The following is a 26,692-nucleotide window of genomic DNA, read 5'->3' on the forward strand; positions in this document are numbered from 1 at the left end:
ATTTGTTCAAGCATACAATGCTTATCAAGTCGCATGCTAAGTTATGCCCTTCACCTCTGAATACATGTTCTTACTCATGATTGATATATCTGCCTTACCAGCTACTGTGCCTCTCAGTGGCTACTGAGAATCAAGGTGCTCCTCAAACACTTCCCAGCAGCAAAAGCTTAGCTGGGACGTTGGACTGATCTCCAAAAAGATTGCAAAATAGTGTTAAACTCACTGGTGAGAAAGGAAAAACTCTGAGAACAATTACATTTCCTTTATTTTGCCATTAAGAATATATATTGTAAATTTCGCACCAATCCATCTGCACTTCAGCAGCTCCTCGGAATTACCCACCACTTTATACCGCTCTCTTCTGTACTAGCCATCATTGAGGAGCTTGCAGTATCAGAATTCCATGAAAATAGAATCAACATATCCAAGAAGATGGCCAGCACGGACAAAGCAAGCGTCACATTATAGAGCAAAGTCTCAGAGAAGAATATTTGTTCGGCATGTACCCAGAGTTTACGTTTAATGATCCCTATAAGGGAGATTCACTATCTGTGGTGCTCCCCAAATGTGTCTGTTCTTAATAAATGTCCTTATTGCCACGTTTGCCCTACTACCAGTGGCTCAGTAAGGTCTTGAGATTCTAGTTGCTGAGCAAGTTCTTCTGCGTAGACTTTGAAAAGAGGTACTGGATCCTGCAAAAAAACAAACAGTTATGTGTGGTAGAAGAGCATAGAAGGGGTGATAAAATGTTACTTGTATAACTTTATACAACTATAGTAAACCTATCCTGCTTGACATTTCAAATGGTGAATGCTACAAAACTGGTAAGCAATAAATCATAGTGTGGTAATAAAAATTTTTATAAATCAGAAAATTCTATTATTTTCTTTCATGGCAAATGTTTTCAAAATAACCTAATATTACTATAACAATGTAAGTAGTCATGTCATTGCATTTATGAACAAACCCAGCTTCACCCAGGGAAGGAGGGTTCTACAGAGTCCACCCAAAAAGTTTTAAATAAATAGGCCCAAATGGTTCAGTATGATGGCATCATGGCTGCGGGTGTGTAGAAAGTCACCAAGGGTGGGGAGTTTATTTGCAAGCCAAGCAAGAGTACTGGTCATTGACAGCTTTGTAAACGACGCAGCAGGTTTTGAAGATGGTGGGGCCCATAAGGGGAACCCAAAGGAGTTTCTTCAAGATTGGGCTAATGCAATCATATTATTTAATTTAATGGCGTGTATGAGGTCCTTAAGGGGGTGAGGAGGGCAATATGGAGTCTATGACATCTCAGAGCAGGCCACTGCCACCATCAATATGCAGGAGTGTGAAGGCTAGAACACCAGATCTGAATTGCTTTCTAGAAGAAACAATTTCACTTTCTTTAGAAAAGAGAGGTGGTACTAGGACGGCTTTTTTCCCTGCAATGTGTTCCCTGAAGGTGAGGTTGGAGTCCAGGGTGAAGCCAAGTGACTTGCATTCAGTGGGGACAATCAACAACAGCCACAAAAAACTTTGTGACATTAAGTGTATGATACTAAATATGCCAGCCTGACGAGTGAGCTTAAGAATACCAGAGGACATCTCAAAATGTGAGCCTGTCTGAGTGATTACTGGTGCATAAAACTCCTCATGCTGCACATTGCTACAAGAGGTATTTTAATGTGTCAGAGAACAATTCTGCCTGCAGTCCACTGCCATTTGAGGACTGCTCAGGGTTTTAGTGATTGTGTAACCTGCCGATTATACAAGCTCAGGCTTCAAATATTAGGTTACGTGAAATGACTTGAACACACGGGCTATATTACTCCAATATGAAAACCGTATATGTATCATGGCATTTTCTACATTGCCCGTTAGGCAAAATGACTCTGTTATGCATCACACACAGTTCTCTGGTGTGAAAAGCACAAATGGCATATAAAAATAAATCAACATCGACCTGTCGTCATGCAGTGGTATGAAATTTCCACTGCAATGCACGCATTTCGTTCACCCTGAATTATAGTGTATGGGAAATGGTGATAGAACCCACATGGTGTAGGCTATTTACAGCATAGTTGTTATGCTAGAAACCAAAGTGCCCTGCCTGTTAAGCTGGTTGTCAACGCAAATATGACTGCCAACAGGCTACCCAGTCAAACGAACATTGACGTACAATTCGCTCAAGTCTCAGCCACCTCTGCACAGAGCCTACTTCACCAGTAGGCTACTGTGCTGGGGGTGTTTAAAATGAATCACCCCCAGCATTTCCCACACTCACTTTAGGTACCACGGATGCAACCTTATATGGCCATGTATCTGCCACTGCACACTTTCAGTCAGGTGAACAAGAGGGCTGCTAAGCCATGAGTGGGCACTGTCAGAGGGCGCCAGTAGAACATGGCTATGCCTTCTACCATGGATGGCTTGTGGAAGTCCATCCAGCCCTGAATGGAGCTTCCTAGTCTGCAGCCCACAAGAGAAAATGCCAGAGTTCCTCGATTTCTCAAAATATTCCAGGGACTGCCACTCTTATGCATGCCACAGTCCGGGGGGGGGAGATATATATATATATATATATATATATATATATATATATATATATATAAATATATAAAATTGGCTGCTGTTTATCCCAGTGTTGGCCAATCAAGATAAAAGCTTTCTTTGAACTTGGAGATATATATATATATCTCAACGCTCCTGAGGTTACCACACTAGCAGGAAAGCACTCACACAGCAGGAAGGTTCACCTCATAACCTTTAATCTTCGGTACAGGCGAGTAAAGCATGCAGGTAAATTAAGCAGTTCCAGCGATATATATATATATATATATATATATATATATATATATATATATATATATATATATATATATACTAGCAACCCGTCCTGACGTTGTCCGGGGATGAAATCAAATGTCTGCAATGCTTTCAATTTGCAAGGCAATTTATATTTAAAACTTACTCTGAATCGCCCCATCACAGGCTCAGGCCCAGCGACTCAGAATCGCCTCATCACCCGGCTCAGGCCCCGCAGAAGAATGCGTCCACTGTGAAGCCTTGTCCTCAAAACAATATGGGAACGTTTGTGTCCGCTACAGACGCAAACGTGTTTGTGCGCTCCACCTGACGCTCCGCTCCAGCCGACGGCAATTATACGCCCCACATCGCGTCAACATGCAACGCCCACAACAATGGTAAATGCAACGCCCACTTGTATTGGGACGACACCCACTCGTACTAATTAGGGGGGGGCAGGGAGCCATTTTTGAGTGGTGATCTTAAGCCTGCACCTTGCAATAAAAAGAGAGATAAGACTGAACTCTCTCACCCTACAAAGACAGTGTGTCTACCTGAGGCAGCCATATTACAATAGGCAAACTAACTACCCTGCTTGTTGAAAAAAAACTCTTAAAATACACTTTTGGGGAGAAGTCGTAGCCCTACCCAAACCGAATCAACTCCCCAATTACTTGCTATCAAAGTAGATACCACTCCGCTGCAGCTTGCCACATAGAAAGAAAACCTACCTTGTTGCTGTCTGCCACTTAGTAACAGCAACATTCAGGTCCTCTCTCCTAAAATAGCGGTACATATATCACTGGCACTAACTAAAGAACGGTGTCTGGCCACAATAATGCAACTACTACCATCTTGCCCCCTTCTGGAATGAACTCATTCAGAATCAACAACCCACCGGACTTGTCCAAGAATTGAGAGATTCTTGGAGGAACAACATTTAAAACACTATATCCTAAGGAGCAACCCCGAAACTCTCATATTCGACTTCTTTCTGCTTCTCAAAAGGAGCCATTAAGACCGATTTGATTTTCCACAGCTAAATGGCTAAATGAGAGTTACTCCCTCAACGCAGTCAATGCCACACAGAACATCTCCCATGGTCTCAAACACGTAATTTCACCCTCCTCATCATTCAAAAGCTACCATCCCAATTTATAAAAATGGCAACATCATTATCCACGCTGCAGACAATGACTTACAAGCATTCAATTAACTTTTTAGTGACCTGGAAAGGCAAGTAGCAGTCTTAACAAAACCTCCTAGCTACCCTTCTTGTACTCTGTCCCCTAACCATCTTCCTAAACCCACGAACACCGCCCAAAAAAACACATCCATTGGCAATCATAGACCTGCGGTCTACATAGCAGCACCAAATCTCCAACTAGTCCCTCCCACTAACAGCCCTTGCAGCCAGAGGACTTAACATAGTCTCCACCTAGACCCCGCTACAAACAGCCTGCACAGGCAAAGGAGCAACTACTCAACACCCCACAGACAAAAAGCAGGTGGCAAACTAAAACACATACAGATAACGAAAATTCGCAAAAATTCACACAGAATGACAATGCAATCTGCCAGTGCCCTACACACAAACTTACAGTAAACCAAATTAATGGCAACCTGCACTTACTTAGGGAGGATATAGAATGGGTCAAGAAGAAAGTCATCACACTCCTTCTCACCCTAGAGAAGATGTACATGCCCAATACCAAGTGCATGGACTCCCCTTCCAGCAGAAAACCTATTTGCAACAGCCTACAAACAACTCCCTGTGACAACGAGCTTCACCGACTGAGATGAACAAATAAACACCCCTCAGAAGAAGAGAGAGACACTCTGCTAATTCACTATCAGGACAAACACAAATCTTCCCCAACACAGCCTCTAACATTCCGATCATCAAGATATCCAATTACAATTTCAATTACAAAATCCAGAGAGACAACCCTCTACAAGTCAATCACAACAACCTGATCTCGACAGCAACAAACACAATCTCAATCACAGAAAACCTCAAAACAATTACAACCTTGAAATGCATGCTGCGCAACTGCAGATCAGCGACAAAACACGCAACTGACATAGCAGCGGTGATCTTAGTGCATGAGCTAGACATTCTCTTCCTAACTGAAACCTGACTCAATCCAATGTCAGCCCCAATAATGGACCTTCTCATTCCCCCGGATTTTGCTAATGTGCGCCTAGAGTGCACATTGAAGCAGGAGTGAGGGCTCCCTATAATCTACAGAAATTCACTAACCCTAAACGTATGTTCGTTAGAAGATACATCATCGTTTGAAAACATGGGAAATGAAATCAAGCTGAAAAAGAAACGGTTAGCAAAAACACTCCTTTTACACCATCCACAACAACATAATCATCCTGGAGCAACCTATGCAAATGATCATAATAATCCATACTACTTCTGTAATACAATATTTGGATATTTCATCCTGCACCGGAACAATGCCACATACCCCACAGTTGCTACACTCACTAACCTGCTCCAGGACCTCAACATGATTCAAGCATGCAAAGGACCAACCCACAACAAAGGTGCCACACTTGACCTCATCATCGCTAAAACAGGATCATTAAATATGCTAGCAATCACCCCAACAGATTGGTCAGACCACCATCAAACTATTTTCCAAATATCCACACAATAAACTAAAATCAAGGACCAAAAGAGAAGGGAAAACAGTTGGGTGCAGGATTTTAGTAGCGTAAATAGACCAGAACTGGCTGATCTGTGCCAAAATGCCTTGGCACCCTGAACTCTGCCCAACTCAGGGATTCCAACAATACCACTATTACAACCCACAACGAGAATACCAATCAACACACACAAACTCGTCCAAGCACAAACGTAGCCACCTGGAACAGTTTCAGATCTTTGTCTGAGGGGTAAATGCAGAAAACTAATCAGTCAATAAAACCTATCACAAATTCTGATCCTGTACCCTCTCACCTATTGAAAGAGATCGACCTATCCACTACTCCCTTATGGAAAAAATTGTGAACGCATCTCTCCAACAAGGATTCCTCCCAGAATGCCTGAAGATGTGCCAAGTATCCCCTCTACAAAGAAATAAAACAGGCACTGAGCGGAAAGACCTCAACAACTTCTGACCGGAATCCAATCTGCCTTCGCTGGCTAAATTCATAGAAAAATTTGCAAACAATCAGCTATGTGAACAAATCAAGAATTTTGACCTATTAGACAAACACCAATCAGGTTTCAAAGCTTGGACACAATGCTGAGATTGCCAAGCTACGTATCCTACATAGACCAAAACAAATCTTGTCTCCTAATATTTCTGGATTTATCAGCAGCATTTGAAACGGTCAGTCACAATCACCTCAGAGAAATTTTTGAAATCAGAACAGGCCTATCAGGAGCCGTACTTTGGTTCACCTCCTTCCTGCAGAACCGACAACGTAGTGGACAGCAACAGTGGTGTTCCACAAGAATCTACATTTTCACCAATGCTCTTCAATCTTTACATGGAACCAGTCACTGAAATACTGAAACAATCAAACATCTTGTACCACTGGTATGCGGATGATGCTCAACTTTACATTAAATTCTCCTCCAAAGAGGATATCTGGAGGATAGATGACACCCTGAGGAAAACACACAGCCATCTTAAATTAAATCTGCAGAAAACTGAATTAATCTTTTCTCCCCACCCCTCAGAACATAACAACCCCAACTATGGTTCCAGAAACTCAAATCACTAAACTGAACCCAACTATCTGCGACTGTGTAAAAACACACAGCATCACTCTAGACTCAAACCTAAACATGCAAGCCCACATACAAGCTGCATCCAGAAGCGCCAACCTACATCAGCACTTTCTAAGAAAACTAAAACCCTTGACAACGCTAGGAGACTTCAAAACAGTGGTTCAATCGCTAGTGCTCTCAAGACTGGACTATGGGACGCCACTCTCATTGCTTTACAGAAAGCCAGCCTTGCCCCAATGGAAGCAACAATAAACGCCGCAGCTAGACTCCTAACAGGTACATGTCGTTATGACCGCATGTCACCACCATTCAGGGGCCTCAACTAGCTCCCAGTTGAAGCTAAGATTCAACTGGAGGTGCATACATAACACAAAGCCGTACACAATTCAGGACAAAAATACATGGTAAATAGGATCAAGCTATCAGGAAGCGGAAGGGAATCTAGAAGTGCTAAATCCCTCATGCTAGAACCAGCCATCTTCAAAAAAGAAAACACAGTCACACTTTCGCAGGATCTGCTCCAAAAATATAGAACTTCATACCACCCTCGACAAGAGCAACTACCTCTTTCTGGCTACTCAAGAAGGAGTGAAAGCCTTACTACTAGAAAAATAAGTCATAAGAGAACTTTTTCGAAGCTGTCAGCTCTTCGAACTCTAGATACAAGAACTCTTTTGAAACGCTCATGCACCCTATCTGATATTGTATATGATTGTTTTATACCTTGCTCTTCAAACTCTATGTACAAGCGTGTCTTATGAGACCAATGTCTTTACTGTACCAAAACCATCAATTTCTCTTTGTACAGCACTCTGATACCGTGACTGTCGTGTTCACGCTTTATAAAACACTATATAAATAAATAAAAAATAATGAGAGCACTGAAAGCCTCCAAAAGAGGGAGATCCGCTTTGCCCTTGAACCGGCTAGAACTATTCTGGCTCAGGCTCTGGACACTGGCCAGGGAAGTCCACAAAGTCTGCCAAGTAATCCAGTAGGATGCTCATTGGGATTAGACGAGCTTTCAAACTCTTAAATGAGGTAAAACATCTTGTTGGTTCTGGTAGTCTGTCTTAATCACCAGAGTAGACCCCTCCCTCTGCGAGTACTTGGTTTATTATTGTTGATGCATTAATCATCATTATCAACCTCTCCTGATTGCTACACTTTTCAAGACTAAGCCTACATCTGTTTACGTCTGCACAGTCACCTTCCTGCTGGGATGATGAAGAGAAGGAAGGGTTTACCTCCCTTTATGAGCTAGACTGGACCTGTCAGGAGTTTTCAGATTCCCATGTAGACATTAATGAAACCAAAGCTCGCTTTAAAAAGTGTATGACTGAGGTTAAGAACTGGATGGGCAAGAATCACTTGCAGCTAAACGGCAACAAATCGGAAGTCATGCTGTTTGGCAAGGCTGCCAAATACTGGACGCAGGATTGGTGGCCAGCGCAGCTAGGCGACTGCCCAGCCCCTAAGGAATCCGTGCGTAACCTGGGCATCCATATGGATAATAAACTCTCTATGAAATGCCAAATTGACCATATTGTGGGAACGTGTTTCGGAATTATGCGCAATCTTCGAAAAGTTTTCAAATGGATACCTGACGAGGCACGAAAACCCTTGGTTCAAGGCCTAATTATAAATAGATTAGATTATGGAAACGCCCTATTATTGGCAACGAATGAAAATCTCTTGAAAAAGTTGCAGGTTTTGCAAAATACTGCAGCACGTCTAGTGCTGAACTTACCACGAATGTCCTCCTCTGCCCCCTGCCCCAAGGAGCTACATTGGCTCCCGGTAAAGAAGCGAATTACGTTTAAAATCTTGTGTCTGACACATAAACAAATGTACGGAAAAGGCCCAAAATATTGGTCCCGCAAACTCACCTGGTATGAGCCAAGCAGACAACTTAGATCAAGTAACAAATCACTGCTTAGCCCGCGGCCAATCCAAATGGCCAGAAATGGGGGGGGTCGAGCTTTTTCTTTCCTGGCACCCTCTCTTTGGAATAAGATACCGTTGGATTTGCGAACCACCACTGAACATCTCAGGTTTCGCAAGAAACTCAAAACCTGGCTGTTTTGCTGATTCTAGCCGTTCTTTCTGGTCAGTGTCGTCTGCAAGCGCCATGAGACTCCTTTGGATGTGATATGTGCGCGCTATAAATGCTCCTGACTTGACTTGACTTGCACATGGCTCAGCTCAAAGGAAGGACCTGCCTGAGGACATCTCAGCTCAAACAGCCCTACAGCCATGAAGTTACCCAGCCCAATTGATATCCTTTGAGTACCCTGCCGTAGATTAAAATAAATTCCATAGAGGAGTATTCTCAATGGTGTCCCGATAATTATACACTCTAAAAATGCCCTAAAAAAGCTTTTTGGATCCCAATCACAGGATAATGGAAGAGTACACAACATGCACATTTAGCACAGACACTGCGAAACCCTGAGTGTATGCAAAAGAATCTATAAAAACACAAACTTTGGAGACCTGTAGTTACAGGTGAGTAACTATTTTTGATGACCAAATCAAAACTAGTAAGTAGTTTTAATTTCTGAAGGGAATGTCATTATATTGAAATGTTTTTTATTATCACATGATACCCATTTTAGTTGGTTTCAAACTTAACTACCTACCTAGCCCTCATGAAAGGAGTTGCGGTAGGTATGACATGTCGTTGGCCTAGCAAATGTCCACGAAAAAGGGGTAAAGGGGGCCAATGCTGCAACTCATCACATACGGCATCCTAGTCTGGCAGCCACTATGGAACATGCTATACCTTGCATGGATAAAGACTGCCAAACAAGAGATATTTTTAGCATGTGGCAGTGTTCTGCAAGTAACTTCTAATGCTTTCTTTGTGGAATTAAATAACTGGGACCTTTCTGCTGAAGTGGAGTTGTCATGCAATATTGGATAGAACTGTTTAATTTTAATTAAATGTTCTTCTGACATCCGAGTTAAAAGTAATGTTTGTCCTTAGAACTGCTTTGCCCTCAAATAAAAGTAACAATTGTACTTGGATAGGAAACCCATGTACTGCTCTCGTTTTTTGTCTTGAATGCGATCACCTGACAAAAGTTCAAAGAAGGTACACTGTTCCAAAAATAAAGTGATACAAACCTTTTTCTCTAGAACTCTCTGCTTTTCAACAGCTTCTTCCAAAGTAAGACCAACCCACTCTGCCTCCTCATAGGAAATCACAAATTCCTGCTCAACGAAACAAAAAACAAAATTATTTCTTTCAACAAGATATATTATGTGTCACTGTTCAGCATCTGCTAGTGGTCAAATCTCGCAGTATTGTCGTAACCTTTCCTGGCGCTTAAAAATAACAAAGGTCAATTCTGAAGATGGCTGCAGTAAAAAACAGAGAAACGGAGGCACAAGTGAAGGGTCTTCAGTTCTCTCATCAGGTCCAGTCTAGCGTGTCCCAAAAAGTGTACCCAGAACCGACAATGTTCATGCAAAACAGATGTCAATTAGTATCCAGATTTGTATGTCTTCTTTACTATTTTGTAATGGGTACTGTTTTGGGGTCGTTACATGGATACATTGAGACTGCAGTGCAAGGCCGTGTCCCCCACCATCCAAAATGGCTGGTATCTGGCCTCACCCTCCAGTACAATTTAAAGCAACTGAAGTTCACATCTTCTGACCCTCACTCACAAACAGATTATACCACTGCCTTTTAATCTGTTAACATATACTTAATAGTTAAAATATCACAATTGTGTTAGTTGTTGTTTGATATTAACCATTGTAGTAATACATCACTACACTGTTCTGCGGCCTCACTTTGGGTCCAACAACCCAAAATCCTCGGAAGTGACAGGATCCTTTAGGGAACTAGAACAATTTGCTTCTTCTAAATAAAAAATATAATGAACATTTTTAAACTCACACACCATAATTACTGTACGCAGTGTGTCACCTTTAATCATAATATATGGAAGACAGAGGCGTGCATCGCACATAGGGCTCAAAGGGCTTCAGCCCCCCTGTTGTGTGTGTCAGCCCGCGCTGAGGCTGCTTCCCGGGTGCACACACAGTTTTTTAGATGTTGTAGGCTGGCTGGTCTAGCGTCCGTCTCACCGCTTCCGAATACTTCACAGGATTTAAAAAGACAATTTAATTGTTAACGAGGCTTTTTTGTGTTTTTTTCACCCCTTCTTAGACTCCCAGCATCTCAACTCTGCCCATTGCTGGAAGAATTAGCCCCCGCCCACCTGAAATTTGTATTAACTCCCCGCCGAAATTTGGCTCTAGTTGCACCTCTGTAGACTCAGCACTTTTACCAACAAGCATCCATTATTACTGGACGACTTCAGCTTTTAAGCAGAGGTTTAACCTTACAACAAATGCAAACCGAACATCCCGGACACGGACAGATAACATTAAATCAGGGTAGTTGGAATTCCCAATTCAATTACCGGGTCTTTTACTGCATGATGGTCAAGTGTAAACGATAAACAAAGACATTCAGTCATTTAAATCTAGAAAGTGGAATCCGTTTTGTTGAACATTTACATTTTCCACATCCCATACTGTATTCCTCGAGCACTCACTGACTGTCTTTTGAATTCTGTATGTTCTCCAGGCTTTGGGGAAACTAAATTGATCATGGGATCACAATTTCAAACGCTCAGAGTCAGTGGTTCTTCACCTTTTGACTTCGGTAAATCCACACTTAATCACTACTGGAATCGGGGACACCCACTGAATAAATTTTGCAATCTGGGATCCCCCCCATTCATTATTGGAAGCCGGGGTACCATGGACTAAGCAATTTCGATGCTTTAAACTGCCAAATAATACACAAAATACGGAAACAAGCATTCATCAAACAAATGATTAAATATTGTATTTAATTTACAAATAAAAAATAACAACAACATTTATGGGAATGTTGGAGGTTTTCTAAATTCAATTGAGGCCACTTATTATCCATACTGTATTCTGATTGATGCACTTGCCCTGCTCCCACGAATCAATCTGAGAATACCAATTTCATTTTTTGCCTTCAATTTTAAAATTCCTTTACCTATCGAACGTTTTCACATTTCCAATTTTACATTTTGCTTCCTTCTTTATCTACACTTTATTCATATCTTAACAGTATTATACTTTCAAAGCATTCGCGGACCCCCAGGGGACCACAGACCACAGGTTAAGACCACTTCTCAATGTCGTGTATCAAAAACAGAAGTTGAATCCTGGTGCCTCCCCACATTTTACTCCAAGTCAAACTTACTCTCACGAGTATCTACAGTAAGAAGAATTCTCAATGCAAATAAGTACTGGGAAATTTAATAAATCTGTGCGCTAAAAAAAAAAAAAAACATTTGTGCATGCCGGTATTATAATGTGATAGCACATTGAAACCAGCACAACTGACTTTGATCAGTGAATGTTTTGCAAATGTTATTGCAGCACTTTTTCCAGTCAAACTTAAAAGATTTTTGCTCTGTTGTCTAAAGACCTCTTGTAGACCATACAAAAACTTTCAGTAACCTTAGAGCCAGTCCATTTTTTTTTATCAGTGATTAGCTTACTTGTCACTCTTATTTGCTTGCTTCATACTCAATGGCTTCCTTGTTCTACGTAGCCCAATTCACAAACTGCATTTTGTAGTACGCAAGTAGCATTTCAGTAGTACTACTTACTTACTACAAAATGCAATTCACAAACCTAAAAGTGGAGAGCCATACCTCTGCCTCTCATCTTTTCTGTACAGAGATCTCTACTCTAGTATTAGAGAGCTCTGCACACGTAAACAGACTAATCTGTGGTAAATTGGGAGTGTCCGGAGAGTGGTGGAAAATGGGTTTAAGTGAAAGAAGGGGTTTAGGACGTGTAGGACAATACTAAAAATATTCACAAAAGAGCAAGACCATTGCAATTCAGAAAATACAATTCTAAAGTTACTGCAGCCATAATTGTGCAAATAAGGATTTAAAATACTCCAGCTCAGACTTGAAGTAATTTATTAGAAATAATGGGGTAACCCTGTAACCCTCAGAACCTGGGCGGGTAATTAGACAGTCTGTAATGGTTCTGTTGGGAGGAAAGTATACTTAAACAAGGTATTTCAACCTGTAATCAAACTAGTGTGTCCCTGGCGGGGTACATACGTAGTAGTATAAATCATTAGACACTGATCCGAAATGAATGTGAAAGTAATTATTTACTGAACCACTTTCTCATTATTTAAATATTTCAAGTATTGATTGTACTGTCCATAAAAATCACGAGGTGCTATACACAGTGAAATGTGAAAGACTAACAGGTTATACAGAAACAAAATTACATACAAAATACAGATATTTAGGGTTGTCGAATCTCAGTTCAATAGTCTTTTTAGGCCAAATGTTTCCTTTAGTTCCTATCAGACTTTGTGCAATTCGATCTCTAGTAGGTTACGTCGACGTTTCGACCCTGTTGGTGATGCGCTGACCACGTGCATCAAGGACGGGTTTTCATCAGGACTAGGTAAGTGATGGACAGCCTTATTTTCTTCAGAAGTTATCAGTCCGGTGCCCGTCACCCGACTGGGCACCCTGGAGGTAGGTGGCTTACTGCGCCTGTACTTGTATAGGATGGGTTCTTCGATGGCAATGGGTAGTCAATATACTATGTTTGGCGCCTTGGCAATTGCTCGAGCGCTGGAACGGAGCGGCCGTCTCCCAGGATTCTGCTTCATGAATGACACAAGGCTGTCCATCACTTACCTAGTCCTGATGAAGACCCGCCCTTGATGCAAGTATACTTTCCTCCCAACAGAACCATTACAGACTTGAAGTAAGCCAAACATCACACATGGCTAACCACTGGTACGGAAACACACTCCAAAGAAAACAATGGAGCCAGGGAATTAAACTATCAACCCACGGGGATTCATGTTAAAATGATTAAATTAGTACTACAATTAAATCATACACGCATAGTGTCTGATGGATTCTCCTAACCGCAGATTCCTCACCTATGCAATATCCCCATGCGTCACACTCGATTTGATGATTTTTATAGCAGTGCTCCTGTGCACCTGTAGGTGGTGTTCTGCGGCTCCGTACCGACTTCCAAATTTCTACAACAGTTTGCTAGGGAACAATGTCTCCAAAGAAATGACAGGAGTCAAGCAAAGCACAGAATGCCAGAAGCAGAGGACAGTCACAGATCTGCACAAAGTTTGTAGGACATGGGCTCCATCACAGCTCTTAATCCTGTGACAAGTGTGTCCTTATGCACCTAAAAGCGATTTATGAGGCAAAGCTCTATAAGGCTGACTATAACAAGAGGTCACAATGGAAGCACAGATCCTGCTCCAAGTCACAGGCAGTATTGCAGTCCTGGTGTTGAGGCTGCTCTTGTGAAAAATCCACTTCCGGGTTCAAGTATTCCAGTAAGTCTAAGTCTAGACAAAAGCGAAAGAAGGCCAAGCAAGAACTCAACACCATCCCGCCACTTAAAGTCTAGACGAAAGAAACAAGGGCATCAAGATAGGAGACACGGGACGTGTATGAACTGTAGGTCTGACCTGTCCCTGCAATTGATCCTGATGTGTCCAGAATTTCCCAGGCCTTCTTTGGCCCGCGATACAAAAGGGGATGATGGACGGAGCGTTTGAGCAAATCAAACACTCACCCTCAGTCCACTGATCTGGGTTTAATCCATCACCATTCTTTAGCCCACTCAGCCACCCCATTTCAGACATGGCTATATGTAAATCAGTCAGACCCTGTGCCTCATGGGAACAGTCCAGCCCGAACTGCCAAGCCATGTCTTCCATGGACCGGAAACAAGCATCCTGGGACGGGTTTCGGATTCATAATCCTCATCAGCCAGGCTATCTTGAATCCAGTGGCCAAGTGAGCAAGGGACTCACGTCTGAGCATACCCTGCCACACTTAGGGCGAACAAAGCGATACAAAAGGGGATGATGGACGGAGCGTTTGAGCAAATCAAACACTCACCCCCAGTCAACTGAACTGGGGTGGCCGAGTGAGCTAAAGAATGGTGATGGATTAAACCCAGATCCGTTGACTCGGGGTGAGTGTTTGATTTGCTCAAACGCTCCGTCCATCATCCCCTTTTGTATTGTACTTCTTTGGCCCGCAGCAGACACCGGCCTTCAAAGATGCAATGCTGCAGATCTTCAGTTCAATTTCAGCTCCCTTTGGTGTTGCTCTGATTCCCAAGGAGCTGCAGGGGTCTACAGTAAGACTTCTGCTGGCGGGCCTGCCACTGACATAATCAAGCCCCCTTAAACCCACTAATGGAGTTATACAGATTCCAGTCCAGGGTCCACACATGATCCTTCTGTAAAAGTGCCAACAACGACGTTGCCCACATCAGCTCAAGACTGGGTCAAGAGGCCAATCCCAGACAACCCATCATACTATTGATGATGCTTTTATTTAGAACTCCAAATGCCAGTGGGTCAGCACATCTGCAACAGAGTTAGACCCAACATCTGGGCAACCAATCGAAGAAAGTGCATTGTTTGCAGCAAAGGTCTTGAGAGCAGCTGAAGCTTTATACTTGTAATTGCCCACTCCTGAGACAAAGACAAATGTGTAGAATGATTGTTCAACCAGGGTTTACAACGATGCCCTTAGGGTGACTTTAGCAGTTACAACTAGTAAAGCAATTTCTACATCAATACAGGAAGTTTAGGTACTGCATGACCCAGGAGGTTTACAGACAAAGCCAGCCTTCCCAACTTGTACTACTGCAACTGACCCAGCCCTGAAGTAGCAAAAAGTGTGGCACAAGCAAACAGCAGCAACCTTCCAACTCTTCCTCCTTTGCTGCAAGGCAGGGAAGCCAATTTAGTTCGCCTTCATAGGCCCTGCTAAGCTGGTAGGAGTTAGAAGACGGAATTTCCTACTAGGCTGGAGATAAAGCATATCAGATAGGTGGGTTTTACAAAATGTTCAAAGGGGCTACTCCTCGCCTTTCATTTCTTCTTCACCTAGTTTTACTCCTATGCCAGAGCGACGTTTGGAGGAGATCCCCCACAACCCTAATCCTGAGATTGATTCTTTGGGTGTTCACAGGTGCCATCAAGTAGGTGCCTGACTCCGAGAGTGGGGTAGGATGCTATTTGCGTTACTGCCTCGTGCTCCCTTTCGGCCTTACATCAGCATTGCATATATTCACGAAAGTGAATGCGGTGGCTGCAGTCCATTTTCGCACTAAAAATTGCCACCCCAACCTGTGTTGCTCCTTCCTACCCAGCCTATCTGTTACTTCCTCCAACTAGCACTTTTGTGCACCTTTAATTTATTTTGACTTACCACTACAAGTAGCGTCCTCCATTTTGAAATGCTAAATAAAAATAAACAAAATGGTGGTTGCATCCTGCATATGAGTAGTAACGCATACATACGTCCTACATTAGGTAAGCTATTTTGTATTTTATTGTTTATTGATGTTGTACAGCATCAGCAAAAAGTATTTCATATTGTTGATGCTGCATAGCATTGGCAAAAAGCACTGGCAAAGCCATTAGGTCAAAAATGTCAGACTTATTGGCTTCTGACAATGTTGGTTTACCATGTTCGTGTGTGCCCTATGCGAGATAATCTGTACTCAAGAGAGACACAGAGCAAGCAAAAAATCACCATACAGTACATGGTTTGGTAAAGTTTTGTTATTTTTTGTTGCCTGGAGTAGGTGCATAAGGTTGAGAAGGGTAGCTGGCTGACAAACTGATATTAGTCCAGGAATATCTTAGTCCAGGAATCATCTTTATTAAAATTTATTTATAGCAAACCTCTAGTGTTGAATATAGCAGGATTCATTTGCACTTCGTTTCACATTGGGAAAAAAACAGTATTATAATGAAGCCTCCCTAGCTACCTGGAGCGTTCAATATAGTCATGCTTTTATTTCCATGTGATACTGGGATCAGCAGGTAATGCAGCCTTCTTTATAGGTCTGTTTTTGTTCCATGTTTAACCACATCGGTGCTCGATGAGGTCCGCTCCTGCGCTGAGTTTTTTAAAAACCCATTATTCATGACGAGCTGGGCTCGTCATGAGCGTGCTGGGAGGCTACTGCATGACGAGCCCAGCTCGTCATGAGCGTCGAAGGGGTTAAGACATGGAAGCAGAAGTGGTACTATAATTGTATAAGAAAGAGTGATGAACAAAATTCAATAAAAGATGCAAGTGGCAAGCAACGCCTCACAGTCCAACAAGATTTAATGTACGAGTAGACTGGAATAGTGTGCTACAATGGTAGCATTTATGTGGGGAGGTGGCAGTTCCTGCAAGGTGGTCTTATGTGGGGAGGTGGCAGTTCCTGGAAGGTCGACTTAAGTGGGGAGGTGGCAGTTCCCTGAAGGCCGCCCGCTGCTGAAGATGCAATCTACTTGTACATATGGAGATAAGTGAAGGCCAATAAATGGAGGGCTTCTATACTGCAGCATACTGAGATGTCTCAGGAGAATAAGCAGATGTAGTGGGCGAGGAACACTGTGTGCCACCCAGTCGCTGGCCATGAAAATTGTCATCAGTATTAACCTAATGGTTCCACTGAACTACATAGTAGCTGGCACAGATGTGAGATGGACTATCCTACATGGTACAGGAGCTAACTTTATGAAAAGGGAGAGCAGAGAGAAGTATTGACCTGAACCCTCATATGGAGAGTTATAGGGCCTGGTGTGTAACAAGTAGAACATACGGAAAGTCCACCGAACTGGACCCATTTTGATGATTTAGCAATGCAGTTTTACAAGTACCCTGGAGTTTGCATTATACGTGGCTACTGTATGAAGCTTTGATTACCTTCCTCTGTTAAGGATTGGTCCTCAGTTAGGCACTTACGTTTTCTACACTATCTGGGTGTTCAGAGAAATGTACCTTCAACAAGTCGAACTGTGTGAATGGTCTCTAAATTTGACCGTGAAACTTTCCCTTTGATATCTGGGGGAGCGGTTCCTGCAGAGCTATCCATGAGGCACATGGTAATCACATTCACTGTGCCCCTCCCCAGGCTGGTCTGCATTAGGATAGACTGAGGGTCTTGGTGTACAAATGCTACTTCTCTTCCTTGCTTTGGGAGATGGTGATGTTACAATTGGCTGGAAACAGCAAGAAAATACTGCAGAAAGCAATTGATAAGAAATCCATTATAACGGAAGGGCATCTTCTCTGCTCATGTCTGTTTTAAGCCAGGATATTATTATCAGGAATTGAGAATTCATTTGATGTAATGAAAGGAAGGACTCAGAAGAGGTTTACAGCATCAGTGAGTTATTCGGAGAGCATCAATGGAAGCACAGCTTTATCTGCCAGAGCCTCCCTGGAGAATCTAGCCTTGGTGATGCCTGAACAAATGAAGTGTATTTATGCCTGGGGTGTGTCTCAGGTTGTGCGACTACACAGAGTACTTTTCTGGTACAGAAGATTGAAGAGAGGGGATATCAATAAGGGTTTCAACTAGTTCTTGAATCCTTTTGTCTCTCTGTGGCTCTCTCCTCCCTCTGCTTTGGAACCTTTTGGGTGTGTAGCTGGACTAGTGGTGGATCAGCGCTGAGGAAAGGTAGATCTTCATCAAGAGGTCTGAATTTCACGTGAATTCGTAGCACTGCAGCTTTAGCCGAAGACGTCAGTTGTTTTTTGAGAGATCGGGAACTCGAAGGAGCAGTAGCTTATCTATATTGTAGCAAGGTCTTCAACTGAGGAACGATGACAGGCATTTACATTTCATTGCCACTGGTGAAGTCGTGCAGGCAGTGAGTTGGTCAAAGTGGGAGAACTTGTCCTTAAATCTGTAGTATAATAAGCAGAGGTTGTAACAGGGCCAGGAGTGTGAAGTACAAAGTGAACTAAAACAGGGCTGCATGTTCCTGCCTGATCTTCTTTTCACTGTGTATGGCAGATCCGCTAATACCAACTGAAAGTTCTGCACTAAAACTAGATAAGGAGAGAACATGCTGCATGTCATATGCTGAGAATCAAATGTTGCTACGATCATCCCCTGGTGTATTACAGAGACACTTGAGGATCCTCCAGGAATAAAATAAGAACTATCTGATTACAAATCTTTGCATGCTCAAAACTCTAAAGATGATGATCACTCCAATAGTGAATTTTGTTTCTTCCATGCCACACCTAAAACCTTCCTCCTCCTGGAAAATGATAAAACAACTTCAAAGTTTGCTTGGAGCGATTAAATAGTGAGGATCTCATACAAAGGCCTTAGGGGGAGCTTTCCTCTGGGAGGCTGTAACCTATCAAATTGGAACCTCTACCAATTTGCCTTCCTGATAGCCCAGCGTAGCTGTCTGGCTAATCCCAAAAAACACACAATACCCCACGACAGTTAGAGATAGAACACAACATAAGTAGCCCTTTCAGTACTTCACCACAATGTCAAAATGAATGACATCTGAATCCCATCGCTTACTTACAGCACTTCAAATGCACAAATATTGCTAGACAAATGTTTGTCGGAATCCATCAAAAATTCCAGATGGGCATCATAATGGCACTATCCTAAAATCAATGCAGAGTTCACTGCTAATATTGTACACTTGTGGGCCTACAGAGTCATCAGGCTAATCAGGGACCTATACGATAACAACAATTATCCGCTCCCCTTTTCAGAATTGGCCAAAACATACAACCTCTCCAACCTAGACTTTTACAGCTTCCTAAAGATTAAAGTAAAACTATCCAAGATTAAGTTTGCTAAACACTCGATTCTATCGACCCAACTTGCTGTTTGGCAATACTCCAGTCATATTGCCTAAAAAATTGTCATCCGACCCACATCTAACACAAAATTTGATCCTACACACAAAATCGGCCAAACATTTCAACACAGAGGAATTTGATCACATCTCTGACGATAACTGGCAAAAGATAGTTAAATTCTCATTATGCAACAAAATTCCCTCCTCTCTCACTTCTGCTAGCCAGATATTAGCATTTCAATAGGCGCGAATGAGCTGAGGACTTGCTCCTAGGACAGGGACAAAAGGGGAGGAATTCTACTGACATAACGAAAGCACTAAGATTGAGCATATAAAAATGCCCCTTATGATAATGTGATAATGCACGTGAATATGAATGGACTATCAAATTTCAAACAATAATTAATGGTCTATAGCTGCAGTAACAGACCTAAAGGTTAGGGAGGTGGAAGAGCCCTGGTATCTCTAAAGCTGATTGGATACTAAACTCCACACCACTTGGGTACCATGAATTAGAAGGGTACTTGATATAAGATCTACTCCTCAATGTAGGCTCAGACTCAAACTGACGCTATCTTCATTGTCAGACATTCTCGCTCTTATTTTTCCTCGTGTATTCAAGATAAAGCAGCTCACTTAAAGAGGTAAAAAAAACTAAATTATCAGGTGTTCGAGTACTGAATACTCAGCACACCCATTAGAAGCTCTACAAACCTATACATTAAAACCAGGGTGAAGTTTCAAACCTGGACACAAAAAATGTCAAGGCTGAATATTTGACAAATTAATTAATGAACAGGCTTTATCAAGAGATATGGTGAAATACGATCAGCTGCGGTGTTTTAATCAGACATTCATTAGATAGGACACTAACAGGCACTCCTATTCACATTTTCTGAAAACGCAATGTTTACACCATTGATTATTTTGCATTCCATTGCTACATTTTGAGGACCAATACTGTAAATTCACTTTAATTTAACAAGCTAAAAAGCTGTGCATTTTAAAGACCTGGTGTCGCTTTTTAGGGAAATGGTTTGTTGTACAGTAAAACGGAGCCATCAGACTATCGGTTGTGTTATCCAATATAGGTACTTCGCTACCACTGGTTCACCTGTGATAAATCAAGTGATTTTATTTTCTGTACATGAAGGTAGGCTACACCACACAATTAACTCTGTCATCTGATTAGTAAAACAGTTGCTGTGGTACTGCGTTATCTGTAATTAATAAAGTTCTAGCTTTTTTTTAAGGAGGTGTGGTTTAATGCAGTCTGATTATCATTATTCCATAGGTATTCTGCTATAATTTTTGTATCAGATGATCAACCGTTTCCAGCTGCTTACTTTTAACAGCGAACCTGGGAAGCAAAAGATTTAGCTCCAGTGACAACACAACAGGGACAATTTATTATTTAAGTTAGTTATGAGGATTTTTTTTCCAAAGGCAAACAAGGTGGTAGTGGTCGCATTTTTCAGGTTCGCCAAGTGGTTAGTAAAACCCAATTTTCTGTTTTTTAAATAGATCCGTTCACTGTATGTATTAACCAGTACATAACTAATCGAAAAACAGAAACAATGGCACGAATTATAGCAGAAATCGATTTAAAAAAATCACAAAATGTCTCATGCTGCACAACTAACAATATTAATACATGGGAGAGCAGACCCAATAGTTCAGCTTCTGATATAAGTATGCCTGGAGGACCATGGGCCTAAATTCCTCTTGTTCACCCATCCTCTTCACTTATTACAGAAGTTCAAACCTCTGGCTCAGATCCTTCGGCATTTCTCCAATACCAAGACTCTGCAAAACTCCCTTTTCACTGAAGTAAATCCCTAGGTAGTTTGTACCCAGGGAAACGGACTATTGGTCCAGTGCTCATGAAGAATGTAGAAATGTCCTGCATCCTGGATTAAACACTACAACTTTAGTTTTCACATGGTTAATCATCAGCTTATTAGTGATACTACAGTCATTTAATATATTCCCTGAACACTGATGCCTCACTCTTGTGCGATCCAATAGGATGTCATCAGCATACAGCAAAATGGTTCGTGTGCCCAATTAAAAAAACAAATCTACGTACGTCTCCCAAGCTTAGCTGGAAATCATCAGTATAAAGATTGTAAAGTTAGAGCACTAAAAACACCCCTGCTTTAATTTGCAATTAATGTATGTGTGCATTCTGAACCATAGGGGTGCTGCCCTAATTTGAGCTGAATTCACATATTTGTGTAAGCTCTAAATCATAAACAATATAATGAAAGGAATTCCCCAATTGGATAACTTTGACCGCAACATGGTTAAATTCCCAGAGACTACTACTGTAAGGTAGTCGATTGAGCAACCATAGCAGGGGGTGGGGAGAGGGGGTTGGCCAGGCATTGAGGGAAGGGGGGGGGGGGGGAGGTAGCTTCCAAAGTTTTTATAACAATAGTCAAACAAATCAGTGGTATAGATAGTGCCAAGATATCTAAACCGGGATGAAAGCCTGTTTGTAAATGTGTACTCTGATGTGCTACCTCTGTTCAGGAATCAATCAAATTTAAGAGTAATTTTGCACATATATGACCTCCAGGTCCCGGAGAGCAATTAAGGGATAATTACTTAATAATGAAGAATCCCCTTTCTTTAATAAAGGATGTAATGTGGAGCCCTTTAAAGAGTCAGGTGTCGCAGGCTTATACTAATATTTACCCCAGGATCTTGTGGAACAGGATAATCTACAATTTTCTGGATTGCTGTCAAAACATCCTTCCAAGCAAGATCAACTTGGGCAAAGCCACTAGATGTTTAGTGTTGGAAGTTTTGCCCTTTCCGAAATGCCATCCCAGTTTTTTTTGCCTTTTTCTTAACCACTTCCGTGCTGATGACGGAACCCCTCCGTCATCATCCGCGGTAGCGCTGTGCTGATGACGGAGCGGTTCCGTCATGGCCCGCCCGACGCGCCTGTACGGCGCTGATTTCGCGCCTGCACGGCGCCTTCTATTGAGCGGGCGGGGCCATGACGGAACCGCTCCGTCATGAACGCAGCTCAACCGAGGCTGGTGATGGAGCGGTTCCGTCACCAGCATGGGCGCCCCGCGCGGCCCCCCGCCCCCTTGCCGCTGCGGCGGAATAGCCGCCGCAGCAAAGGTGTTCATCCTATTTTTGCTGACTACTGAACTCTGTGCATTTTGCACCTGCTAACCAGTGGTAAAGTGCTTGTGCTCCTCAATTCAACAGGAAGAAATTGGTATACACCTGATTGGCTTATTTAACACCTTCAATGCTGCAGGAGATTTTCCTGGGTGCTGAACTTTTCAGATTTCCGTGCTTCATGACGAGCTCAGCTCGTCATGAGCACACGAGCAGTGTACTGCATGACGAGCTGAGCTCGTCATGAGCATGGAAGGGGTTAACTTACCTATAAGTCTTTAGTATATGATACAAGGGTGTACCGAGGGCCAATAAGTTAAATGTCACAAGTAAGCTGTATAATCCATTGTGCCACCCACTACAGTGATACAGTAAACATGGCTACAGGCCCTACAACAGTAGCCTGGCTGTGCAGTTTAGAACTGCAAGTTCAACCTATCAAAATAACCCCTTTTAACAGGCTTAAGGCTTTTAAAAAAAATATATCAAAAAGTCACCCCTAAGTAGGCTTCATTGCCCACAAGGTTCTGTCCATGGTATTTATAAGTAAGGCATGTAAAAGTTTAATGTTTAACCTGTCCTTACAATTAAAAAGGCCTAAAAGCTATTTCCATTGCAGCAGTGTTGGCTGCTCCATAGGGAAGCTTCGTAATACAATAATACGTTTAATAAATGTTATCTCCACCTCGGAAATGGCTACTGTTGGAACCTGGGATGTCAGGTCACCTAGGGTAGCCTGGCCTAGGGTAAGTCACAAATACTAGAGGCACATGTGTGAAGGTTGCAAACCACCCAGCAGTAAATTAACGCATTAACACCCAAAAATGACACTACACCAATGTTGGAAAAATATGAGCTTGTTTATAAAAATAGTTTTTGCTCTTTTGTCTTTTAAAATTTCAGTTTAACACATTACAGTTTGTCATGAAAATAGAGACACTTTAACAGTTGCCAAATCTCTACATTAATCAGTTTTCCAATTCACTACGCTTTTAAATTCAGTCATAGGATTTGTAACTTCCTCAAAATTGTCAGATTAGTCACTCTATTTGGCTTTAAAAGATCACATCACAGTACAGTAGCTCCCACAAGAAGCAGCTTCTATACTTCACTTAAATGGCCCTATATAGGCTCCTCACCAGTTCTGGCCACAGTAAGGGAAAGAGATTGGTTTAAGATAGTTTGTTCACTGAGGGAAAACCTCCTGTGGGGAAAGTGGATTCTTCAAAGTTCCCTAAAAGAGGCTTGGAATCATTCCCCAGTCTTAGCTCATCCCTTGTTTTGACACACGGCAGTCTGATTCCCTTTTAGTTGACTCACTGGCCTCCAACTCCCCCCCCTTCGCATAACCTCCTTACTTGGTCTCAATGCGTGGGGCCCCTGAGGCCAGTATCTCTGTCCCACAGTGAGGGAGGTAACCAACCTCCTCTGGCGCTCGTTGCTGTCCCTCGTCCCTCCTCCCCTGCTCGGCACCGCTCCTCCTTGTTACAGCGTTAGCAGAGGAAAAGGGGGGTTTCACGAAAGGGGAAGCGCCGGTGCTCGCTTCCCGCCTACTTTCTCACCGATCTCTCCTCAGCTTGATCACGTCGTCTCTCTGGCAGCAGTGGTGTTTCCGCGCATGCGCGGGTGACTAGCGGCACCAGACCGGAGTCTGCCTCGGCCACGCTACCGCTGACAGTGGCTTCCCCACGGGCCTGCTTACTCCAAGACCCCTCCTGGAAAAGGGAAGTGGATCCGCCTGGGGCATGCGCGATAGCGCCCGACTTCCTTCAGCCAGCCCTCTCTCTCTAGATCAGTGGCACCACCACAACAACACGGCCGGTCCGGGGTCCTGCACACGGCGAAATCAGCGCTGCCTCTTAGAAACCGGCACTGCTCACTGGATATCCGGCCCCCTCTCCTTCCTCTGACTCGAGAGGGGAATTGGCGATCTGCCGACTGTGTGTCTGGTAAGGACCCACAGGGTCACAAGGCACTAGCCTGCTTTACCACTCAAGGAGATGGGGGATAAAACTAGTTCTCCTCACATGTAGGCTCCTATTCTCTACCCCTTTTCAGGGACTTTTTAACCCCCGGTGCTAGGAAGAGGCTGGTGATAAAGGGGCACTCTTTCAAAGTCTCTCCAACTGGGCAGAGGACTGCGCTCCGCAGCGCTGCAGTCTCCTTCTCCTTTTCACCCCCCCTGTATTTCTAGACTAGGGGTTGGTCAGGCGCCCAGGGTCTCCAGCCATCCAAAGCAGCAGGGTCAGGACAAATAACCCAAGGGAGGAAGGGTGGTGAATCAATAAGACAACCCTCTGACTATCCTACCCCCACCTTCTGCTACAGCCTGTCCTCCAGCTGACTCTCCTTCTGGTAAGACAAAATGGCTGACCAGCATTCCGCCTTTTATAGGCCGACCCTCAGAGGTCCAGAAGGGACCAGAAGGTTCTGGAATGCCCTACTCTATCCTATGGGACAGATTCTAGGTTTGTCAGTTGGGACAGTTGGTAGCCACCATTTTGTGACTCCAACTATTTTCCTGTCAGGAAAGGCCTCTAGGCCTGAGGTGAAAAGCTATGAGGGTGAAAGAACACCTATCCCCTTTACCAACACCTTGAAAAAGCTAGTGGACACAAAAATTAATAAAAGTATGAGGGGCAAAAAGGGGACAAAATAAATAATAAATTAGAGGGACTACGCAAAAAGCCAGACAGGTCTAACAGCTACAAATTACATTTTTGGGCTTTTTGAAATATTACAAGCCCAATTCACCCTTGCAGTCAGATTTGTAACGATTATTTCAAAAATAGGACTTTTAAAACGTGACTCTAGCCCAGTCTGAAGTCCCTGGAAGCTAAATTTGCATTTTGTTCTCTCACTTTTGCTAGCTAGATATTAGCATTTCAATAGGCGTGAATGAGCTGAGGACTTGCTCTCAGGACAGGGACAAAACGGACTTAGTTGAGGGGAGGTGTTGCTGTGCCTTTGACAGGAAGGCCTGTGGGTTGGACCCAAGGACTGGAATAACATCAAAAAGGCCTACCCGATTACAATTAGAGGAAGCTACCCCCCAGGTCTACATCCTTCTTTTGTCCTCCCAGCCAGATAAGCATCTATCACAGTGGGCCTCTTCCCGACAGTGTCACATCCTGCTGGAGTGTCAAGATCTGATGGACAGATCTGTTGAGGTTTTTCATGGCACGTGCTTCCACTTCATGGCATATGCCCATGTCGGGCAGCGTCATGCACTCAACAGAATTTCATAAAGTTTAGATTGCCTCTTTGTTCCCACAAAAAGAGTAAAATACATTTTTTTTTAAACCTTTATTGTACAGAGAATGCTCACAGATACGGGCCTACAACCCAGAGGGCCGGCCACCACAAATAAGGAACATAGACAACGATACAGAAACGCATACAGAATATCACAACAAAACATACAGGAAATAAGGGCTTAAAGCCATATAGCAACCCACAGGGGCAGGATACGAGAAGGTTGATTTTCTAATATAATAACGGGTATGGCAGGATAATAACAGGGAGGAAGTCTCGGAGGGCCGTGGTGGGCCGCGAACAAGCCGCAGCAGAAACTACAGGATAACTCAATAGTATCAAACACATATCGGTAAAAGCAGAATAGGAGTATCGCCATTAAAACAGTGACATCAGCCGTTCAGCGCCCACCCACCACAACAAGTACATATATCAAACAGAGTCGAAAAAGCTTATCAAATAAAGCCCTCCGTCACACAACCCAGGGAATAAGGAAAAACCCCCCCACGAGAGGGGGGAGGAAGGGAGAAGAAGGAGAAAGAAGGGGACAAAAGGTGAAAGAAAGAACGCCACCTCAAGCACGCGCCCCATGGCAAACGAGGTCGGAAACCACAGATCGGTATACAGAACCAGTAGTAACAGGAGCAAAATTACGTAGTGAGCCAAAGTTACAGTAGGACCAAACGGCTAGTGTATCAAAAATAACCCACCCAGAGGGACACATGCTAAGACCGCGTCCCGAAAAAGAGGACACACAAGAGCCATAGAACCAAAAGGTTAAGAAAAATGAGGGGAGAGAAAACCCCCCAAAGAAATGACAGACCCCCCCCCACCCCGCAAGCCCACCCTGCACCCCTGCAGAAGGCTATGGCCTACCCCCCAGCAGCGTGCCTGTCGCCCTAATCAGAACCCGAAATATAGAAGAGCGAAAGCAAGATAGAACCATAAAGACAAAAAAGGGGGGGGAAAAAGAAGGAACAAGGGAAAAAGGAACCCGGGAGAGGGCCATAAAACAGAATCATAGGCTCCCACCCTCCCGT

General features: G+C 43.1%; 1 protein-coding gene across 2 annotated transcripts in view; it reads right to left on the bottom strand.

Annotated features, from left to right (window-relative positions):
• Nucleotides 1–247: 247 nt before the first annotated feature.
• Nucleotides 248–26,692, bottom strand: part of MRPL28 (mitochondrial ribosomal protein L28) — a 163,389-nt gene continuing 136,944 nt past the window's right edge. For both annotated transcript variants that reach the window (XM_078663111.1, XM_078663110.1), the window contains 2 exons: nt 9,671–9,757; nt 248–692 (listed from right to left, as the gene is read on the bottom strand). In XM_078663111.1, the coding sequence (XP_078519237.1) occupies nt 591–692; nt 9,671–9,757 (189 nt within the window). In that variant the 3' untranslated portion in view covers nt 248–590. The remainder of the gene's footprint in view (nt 693–9,670; nt 9,758–26,692) is intronic.

Source organism: Lissotriton helveticus, chromosome 10 (genome assembly GCF_964261635.1).
Source record: "Lissotriton helveticus chromosome 10, aLisHel1.1, whole genome shotgun sequence".
NCBI lineage: Eukaryota > Metazoa > Chordata > Amphibia > Caudata > Salamandridae > Lissotriton > Lissotriton helveticus.